At 36.6% G+C, this 9,736-nt stretch overlaps 1 protein-coding gene across 1 annotated transcript; it reads right to left on the minus strand.

Moving 5' to 3' along the window:
• Positions 1–4,022: 4,022 nt before the first annotated feature.
• On the minus strand, positions 4,023–9,728 carry LOC121408345 (uncharacterized oxidoreductase SAUSA300_2422-like). Its single transcript, XM_041599787.1, has 6 exons — positions 9,590–9,728; positions 7,970–8,172; positions 6,733–6,873; positions 5,860–5,952; positions 5,249–5,407; positions 4,023–4,306 (listed from the first exon to the last, which is right to left on the minus strand). Exons 1-6 carry the CDS (start codon positions 9,726–9,728, stop codon positions 4,160–4,162), a joined length of 882 nt encoding a protein of 293 aa, XP_041455721.1. The 3' UTR covers positions 4,023–4,159.
• Positions 9,729–9,736: the final 8 nt, after the last annotated feature.

Consider the following 9,736-nt stretch of genomic DNA (forward strand, 5'->3'; position numbering starts at 1 on the left):
TTAGATTAGATTGCTGTATTAGTTTCACTCATCTTCCATAACAATTTTCAAAATTATTTTTTCATGCTACAATCAGTTAGGCCCTACATATTCATTCCTCCTCTTTTTCTCTGTTTTCCTTATTTTTCTACTTCTCCTCTAAAATTCTTCACAGCTCCCTGTCTCTCTTTGTAATTAAGCGCATCAATATACGCGTAATTGCGCGATGCCAGCAACTGCTTTGGGGATACGCCCTACTTGCCACGGAGCTTTCCTATTGGCTAGAAGGGCTCTAACTGGGAACTAGCGATGATTTTGATTGGTTTGCTTCCGAAAAGATGGGTGGGAACTTTGAGAGATATGACGGGGAAAAGACAATGTTCAGAATACCGATTTGTGACAATCATAGCGGTATCACATCTCGGAGAGAAATGAAAAAATTTATGACAAAAGTTATGACAGAGTTCCAGAATACCACCCCAGGATCGTAATGCGATTTCAGTTCCCAATTGTTCACAATTCATAAACATTTATTGGACATACATGTCTCGTAACAATAGTGAATGATTACTTTCCCACTCACCGTATAGAGCTTATACCAAACTGTATTTTCACAAAAAATTGACAATTGTTAACTTTCCAAGAGAATTGGATGAGATTAATAATTTCAAAATCATGTACCGAGCTAATCATATTCATGTTTACAGCTGAAACTAAAACTAGTTTTTCTAATGTTCAAACAGTGTTGGGCTTGACTATATACAACACTTCCCCTTAATTAACAAAGAGGAAATGATTAGAATACTGATAAAAGTCTGGGGGGGGGTGGGTTACTCTCCACATAGACTGCTGCCCACCCGCGTCTGACAACCTCAGAAATGCACCCTAAATAGTGTAACTTCATTCATTAAATTTGCAACCCTAAATGGCTTAACCAATGAGAAAAGCCACCCTAAGTGGCGTAAACATTGAAATCAATTACTTTGATACCTTGTAGATGACTGATATTAAATTGATGTTAAATACAACAGGTATAAATTCCATTTTTTAAATTTATTAAAATATCAAAAGTAAGGCCAACATGATAACTCCCAAGAACACTTCTCTTAGCCAATTTGGATAGCCATATTTTAGCCTAAATTAATGAATGAAAAAATGGAATCTAACCAATTAATGTGTTGAAAAATACATGCGTTAATTAACCCTATCTAGGCCGGGGTATTTGGGAGTTCATATGGCCGGGGGGGGGGGGGCCTCCCAGGCCCCCCTTGAGAACTCGGCCGTTGACTGCGCGATCGCACCGAAAATTGGCACGCAGGTTGTCTGGGATATAATCTACAAAATTGTATAGTAATTTATTTCATGCGAATCGTTATTACGTAATTATGCTAATTTATGCGTAATTAGTATGCAAAATCATACTTTTTCTTCTAACTCCATAAATAAAGCTCCAAATGTTCTAATTTTTGGCATAGAAACTCTTTGTGATGTTCTTAGCAAGTGTACATGAAAAAAATTGTGATATCAGATCAATTTCTTATGTATTACCGGTATATTGTTTTTGCAACTTCTTATGCATTTGTTTTTTTTTTAACCTTTTGTTTTTCATTGTTTTTTCAATGAAATTCATTTGGGACTCTTCTAAGATCATAAACAGCATAAAATATATACATTTAGGCCAGCAAAACTAAAAATTATCATATATTTATGATTTTTGGTTGAAAACACAATTTACATTTGACTTTGTACACGAAATCAGGTTTTTGAGCAATTTTTGGTCTGACATGCACATACATAACGTTGCGCAACTTCGGAACCGCATACCCAGGTGACGCAAAATTGGTCTCAAAAGTTGCGCAAGACTTGAAAGTAAAAAGTCAGCGAGCTGCGCGGTCAAAAAATTTCGCACGGCGAAAATATCGCGCGACCCGCTTCTTTTTTGAAGTTCTTTATTGATGATAAAAACAAATCAATATATGAATCAAACTAACAAAAAAAAAACAAAGACAAAAACCCAGCATTATCAACAAAATACATTTCCCCCATATTTTCACAGGTTATCTTTATTAAAGTAAACTCCTTGGTCTGGCTTCCTGCACTCAAATAGGCTGAACGATCGAGGATTAACCCTATATAGCCCAGGCTATTTTGGCCCCCCAGATCTCGGCTGTTTATCGACCGATTGCGACCAAATTTGGTGTGTGGGTGTCTCATTATGTATTTTACAAGAATGCATGGTCAAATTTGTGATATTTATGATCATTTTTTATTCATCTAATTAATTATGCAAATATTCAAATTTTTTCAAGGAATTTTCATTTTTTTGTAGTTTTCCCACCATTTTTTGAGAAAATGCAATGGAATCAAGCATGTTAGTAGCCAGTCATGTAATCTAAAAGACAGCTCACTCAACTGAATTGAAATTGTATAATTATTAGACTATAATAGTAATTAATTATGCGCATATGCTAATTTTTCTCATTTTTCACATTTTGATTACCACGTCTGGGCATTAATTTTTTTTTTCTTGTTGTGTACTGAAGAAAGGTGATATTTACTTTATATTTTGACATTATATCATCCAAAAGTGAAAATACTTATGCAAATTAGAGATAAATGAATATTCATTAGCAGCCAGAAAGTTGAATGTTTCAAAGTTAATTTATTAGATGTTGGATAATATTCTTGTTTCCTTCCGTGTTTCCAAATTCTTATGTATTTCTTTGTTTTGAAATCTCTATTTTTATTGTTTTTTTAAATCTAGAATAGTTGGTGATAGCCCACAAGAAAGTTATGTGAGGAAAAACAGAAAAAAAACATTCATGTGACAACACTTCTTGTAAAACCCATACATTGTACACACAAAAGTCAATGGAAATTGCCATTTTCGGTGACATTGGTCACGAATATGTGCTAATCTTCGCAAGTGTACCCTTGATTTTTGCAAACAGGGTCTCAAAATGTGCGGGAGATGTGAAAGAAAAAAGTCATGAAATTTCAGCGTATTATTTTTTGCATTTAGAAATTATCGCGAAAAATGTCGAGCCGGGCTATATAGTGTTAATGTCAGGGAGTATTTGCAACCCCAAATGACGTAGATCTACCGGTACTCTAGTTTGCACCCCTAAATGGCATAATCTTCATTACCAAATTAGCAACCCTGAATGGCGTGAAGTGAGAGAAAAGGCTACCCTAATAGGCGATATACCAGCGAATGGTGCTGAAATGTATCCCTTTTAGCCAAAGACTTTGACGATGCCCGAATGCCTGAAACAGGACCATTTTAGACGCTTTTTCTGGACGAGGAAGCGTAGCAGGCCATGTGGAGAGTGACCCCCCCCAGGATAAAAGTATAGGGGGTACTCCCCTACAAGACCCAAATAATTTTAATATATTAAAATAATAGGAGAGGTAGAGACTTTTGGATGGACAAAGTGGATCACACACCGCACCAGGGATGTTCTATAACAGTCATACTATACCCAACCTGATTGGACCATTGGGTTGGTATGTTTGCACCCACAAAGCAATCACCTGAGTGGAATACATTTAGGGGCATATTCCCCAATAACATTAAGCCTGTTGAATATCATGTACAATTAGACATTTAACCTGCTCTATTACATTTTCAAGAGTTCAGACATGATACATACTTGTGTAATTCCATTGTCTGTCATCATAACTACTAAAATTTCAGTATTGGTAACGATCTCAAAATGACTTTTTACAGAATCTAATATAATGACCACCCAAGTGTCTGTTTGTATGAATAAGAAATATGTGCCAAAGGATTCTGGAAGAAATTGTGTAATTGCTGAGAAATAAGCAAATTAAGCGCGGATTTGGTAACTTCCGTCGGGTCTTTATTCCAGCAATAATAATACAGTGTCCCACGTGTGCCTATCTGTGTTGGTGATCTTCAGTGTGAACATTTTTCAGCGTAGATTTCAAGATTTCACAAAGTTCACTTTATGTAACTGTACCAGATCTAGATCCTCGATGATATACTGACAATTAAGCCTGGCTTTACAGACTTTCTCATGAAATCAGTGTTTACTGCAGTTACTGGCATTTCTCTTGAAGTCAAGGCTTCTATTTTTACCAACTTATTTCACTATTAAATTTTAGCTTAGATCAAGTTTGGCAGTGTAGTGGACTTCAGAATGTAATTTAGAAAGACCTATACATAAGGTAACTGAGTTGGTTCTATCAAGATTTCATTTACACCTACACATTGTGGTTGACTGACTGCATAGACTATGGCTCTACCTATATCTTCTGGCTTCATGCATTTCTTCTCATCTACTACACCATATGCCTCCAATGCCTAAAACCAAGACAGGAAGAAGAAAAGAAGTTAAGATTCTGCCAATAAAGTGCTCATATTTTTCATTTCACTGGGGCAGGTGGCCAGTGTTATTATAAGGTGGAAAACACATTTGAAAAGGGTATCAAAATTGTCAGAATCAGAAAAAGGGTATAACGGTATCACCCTATCATGAATATTTGGGGCATAAGTTATGGTGGAGAAAACATGAAAAACACTTGTTTACGGTATTCCAAGATTGGGCCCGAGATGTACAGACAATACTTTCTTAGGGTCAATTTTGAAAATCCAAGAACAATCATGATATCCACCTTGTAATAACAGTGCCCCCCCCATTCATTTCTCAAAATACTTTCTTTGAAAAGTGCAATACACATAATAAACAGAGTGAACATGAGAACTAATTAGGCCTTATTGTTTCTATAGCCCTATATTTCATGAACTATCTGACAAAGAACTGGGATTGATTCCATATCAAACTGTAAGACAGACAATCATTCTCAATTTGAGATTACTTGACATTAATCTATATACTTTTTTTAAGGCAGTTGTAAGATTTGATTACATTATAAAGCAAATAATCACCTTTTGGTTTCAGGAGACAAGACATCGAGCTAAAATGAAAATCAGGCCCCCTTTCCTCAGCATTAGATTTTGCACAAAAGCTACATCCTGATCACCTTTAATAGAAGACTGCAACACCACCTTAACGATCATCTCCTCTTTTCTTAGATGACTGCGGTGTTTCACAAAAGTTCAATGTGACTTCATGTCATTATTCAGCTCACTGCCACACTGGACAACACATAATAATGCACTACCACTCATCATGATCTGACCAATGTGGTGATATGCCTCACACAATTAGAAATTTAAGTACAGTATTCTAGTAAGAATAAAATCTTTGTGAATCACCACCATGTTATCATCCATATAACTAACCTCTTTATCAAAGGACACATCTCCAAAGTCTGTTACCACATCTCCCGCCTGAATGCATGTGACCTTAATGCCCTGATCTTTGACCTCCATACGTAATGACCTTGACACACCCTCAACAAAGAATTTACTTCCTGTGTATACTGCTAGTAATGGGAATGCCTAGTGTAAAGAATCAAACAATAGGTAAACATGGTGAGTTAACGGAAAGGCCTAGAATAAATAGAAGAATGAAAGGAATATGTGAACTACAGGAAAAAAATATGTGTGTTTAATTTTATTAACAAGCCATTAACTTTGCGTGACATACTAAATTATCATTTGTTTTCTCGAACATGTAACTTGATTGTAGATTTAGAGAATACTTAACAACAATAGAAAAAGAAATATCACATTGAAGATATAATCTAACAAAGAAAGGCCCTTAACAGTAAGAAAATATACCTTGCATATCAATTATCAAAATGATGAAATATTGTAAAGATCATTCATTATAATTAGCAAGACAAAACTAATTATAACAAATACAAGGTAAAAGTTGATTGATAAAACACCTGTTGTTGATTTTCATTAAAAGGGGAATTACAAAGATACAGGCAGGCTGTTATACTCACCACTCTGCCTGCATTAGATGATATATTAACAATATGTCCTCTCTGTCTTTCAATCATTCCTGGAAGAACTGCTCCTATCCCATTCAATACTCCCTATTATATGAAAAAAATATTATTCATAATATATCAAACTTTGAGTAATTAACCTGAAATGTAATAAAGTAAATTAGATAGTATACAAATAATGCATGCAGCCGAGTGCGTTAGTGGAAATGCAGAGCACTCAAGGTTTCTTTAGATAGATGTCGCACTGTGCACGAGCCGCTTGCTCCCTAAACAAGCATTTCCCATTCTGAAAACGCACCCCTTAACAAGTATTGGAAACAAAACGGTACTCTTGGCAAGTATTCCCTGAATTGAACCCCGAAAAAAGTACAGCGATATTTTAATTGTTGTCAAGGACATCGGTAGTCAGTTTTACCTTTACCTACATCATTGGGTTTAGTACAGTCCCACCTCACACACCTCACGCAAATCTTACTCTAAACATGTATTCTTGACTGCTTGGGCAAAAATTACATCCTTCATAAAACATTTTACTCTTAATTTTTATACCCTTGCAAATTTGACCCTAAACACGTAGCTTTCCTAGCAAAATAGATACTGTTTTTTTCATTATTTTAGTGTTTTTGACACCCTTACTATGTTATGTAATGTGCCCTATCTTGAAAAAGACAACCTTTTGACATGTTTTTTTGGTCATCCATGGTATCCATTTGTCAATGTCCAGGGGTTGAAACCCTTTCTTGGAATCCTTGATTTTGAATGTTACCACTGTTGAATGGAAAAATTACAATTAATGAAACTTTTGTTTATGGAACAGGGTCAATGAATGTCTTACATTCTGCATGGAATTATGATACACTCACTTACTTTGCAGTTAACATCAACCATTTTCTCCCATGCATCTTCATGTAGATTCTTCATGTATGTGATATATCCTACTCCAGCATTGTTGACCAGGATATCTACAGCACCAAATTCTTCTTCTGTCTTCTTGACTAAATCTTTAACCTAATGGTGGGGGGGGGGAAACAACATAACAGTATAAAGCACATTTCTATCACAGGTGTCATTATCTTTTAAATGGCAAGGCTGAATATTTCATAAAAATAACCTGTACTGATAACCAATAGAAGTTAATTCATGTAGGAAACAATCAAACAATGATACACATTTAAAAAGAAAGCTGGTGGGTTGTGTAATGATTTGAATTCACCATCAGCCCCCTCAAAACCCAAAATACATTACGTGAAACTTCCCTTTGAAACAATACCGCAGTTCGGATTGCGAACTGCGGTGTTGTACCCCATTTTCCATTTGGATCTCCTAAAAAATCATTTCCAAGCCCTTATCAACCGCGCTTGGCCAAGTAATCCAGGGGAAATCCCCGCTGTCTCAATTTCACCCCCACAGGCCAGTATATGAGCGTTGAGCAAAGGACAAAAAGATAGACAACAGCTGCGCTATTACGTAAGACTTCTCTGCCTGCAGTAGGACCTTCGGAATGAAATTATTGTATTCCATATTTAATCACATTTTCAAAGGCATATTGTATTCAGTAACCCAATGTTCAATTTTGAACGAAGAAAATCGACCTCGAAATAAGGAAAGTAAGCGAATAAAAATGACGGCATGCTTACAGGGACCACACTCAGCGCTGTGCATGCATCCCATCGTGTCTGGCCCCCTGCTGTGACTGTATATGCCGGGCTGTTGTTTTATCTTCGGACCAACATCAAGAGACAGGTGTTTTGATACTTAAATTGCTTTCTTGAGGCAGTTACGGCTGGAGAAGAGAATTGATGAGAAGGGGAACTGGGGTATAGTGTTCTCAAATGGAAGTTTTTCGTCATGAGTTCCTGCATTGAATTTGAACTTGTTCAAATCAAAGTCAGACAAGTTTTGGTCTGCAGTGTAGTATGCTCACTCATGAGAACAGCAATTATGGGATTGCGTATTAGTTCTATGTAAAACACCGAGGTTGTAAAATTAATTTCATTTTACTAGATCTACACAGAAGTAATAAAAAAGTCATTAAACATGATTGACATTAGTAATGAATATAATTAAACAGTGACTAGGATGAGGAGTTTAAACAAAACTGTACCTGTTGTCTAACTGTGACGTCAGTTTTCACATACATGGATTTCCCTCCAACTTCTTCGATCTGATTTTTCACGCTTTGTAATTTTTCTTCTCGTCTGGCTGCCAGGCACACTGATACACCAGCTTTGGCTAGCTCCAAAGCAATGCCAACACCAATACCATTGGAGGCTCCTGTTACTATGGCAACCTTTCCTTGAAGGAGCTCTATAATTCAGAATCAAACAATATATTTAAATAACAGATGAAAAATGTAATCCTCCTGTCTTTCCCAATGCCTTAATGCTCGTATAATTATTTTCCTATTTACACCAAATTCATACAGCATCATTGACCATCAAGACCATCACCGTCACTATTATTACATCAACATTTTATCACGATCATCATTCATCATCAGAAAGGTCCTTTTGAGACAGCCATCTTCACCTGATCACCCTACCCTCCCAGGGGGCCACTTCCATTTACGAGTGGATACCATGCGTGACCATGGGGTCTCGAAAACCACCCTAAACACGTATTTTCCATATACCGAAAATGCACCCCTTAACAGGTATTGGTGTGTAAACCCTACCCTTAACAAGTATTGGAAACAAAACGATACTCTTGGCAAATATTCCCTGAAATGAACCCCTAAACAGGTACAGCCATATTTTATTGTTATGTCACGGGTCCTAATTAAACTTGTTCTTCGGTTTTACCTTTACACGGTTTAGTACGACCCCACCTTCAAGTTGATCACCTCGCGCAAATCGGACTCTAAACACGTAGTGTTGGGGCAAAAAGGACATCCTTTATAAGACATTTTAATTTTTTTTATCATCTCCACAGATTTGACCCTAAGCACGTAACTTTCCTAGCGAAATAGATACCCTTCTTTTCATTTTTTTGTTTCTGACACCCTTTTCATGTTACGTACGTAACGTGCCCTATCTTGAAAAAGACATCCTTTTTACGTGTTTTTTTTTGGTTGCGCATGGTATCCACTCGTCAATGTCAGTGTGCCCCCCCCCCCCCGAATACCCTAAATAATTTTTTTCTCACTTTGGCCTGGGTATCTGTCGCAAAAGGAACTCTTCCCTCACCATCAATCATTGTCACCACCATTTCATTACTACCACTGTACAGGACTCAGTAAGGAGTCTTGAAATATCAAAAGCCTGCTATATTCATAAAATCATTGGCCTAGTACTTAACAGATTAGCTCAAAAAGTAAACCACTAGATTTACTTAGCCTATTTAACTTAAGCTCTCTGATTAGCAAAGTGCATTGTGGACAACATTATCTTTATCAAGTTCATCATCACCTGCACCTAGGCCTAGACCAATTTTTGGTTGTTCCGCTGAACTGAGTTGGCTCACTCACCAATACATAATATTATTATAGTAAAATGTCAGAAATTGTTGAATAAATCCCCAGAAACGATGGTTATTCCTGTCTAATCATCACCATGCATCATAAACATTAATGACCATGATGACTGAGCCTATATTATAGGAAATCCATCAATGATCAATTGTTCAGTTCTGACAACTAGAATAGGAACAAGAGGAATTTGATTTTGGAATTGGATTTATGGTAAAAAAGCCACTTCTACATGTTCTGTTGTGGGGGTCTAATTACCTTTTGAACCCTGTATCGCCGATGATGAAGTCGCCATCTCACAAGCTTGTAAGCTTTGCAATTCTATTGCCAGTATTGAAAAGAGATGTGCTGATGGAACTTGTGAGTGCAATTTGTCAGCTGGAGAAGTCACGTGCATTATCACCT

This window comes from Lytechinus variegatus, chromosome 1, assembly GCF_018143015.1.
Source record: "Lytechinus variegatus isolate NC3 chromosome 1, Lvar_3.0, whole genome shotgun sequence".
Classification (NCBI taxonomy): Eukaryota; Metazoa; Echinodermata; class Echinoidea; order Temnopleuroida; family Toxopneustidae; genus Lytechinus; species Lytechinus variegatus.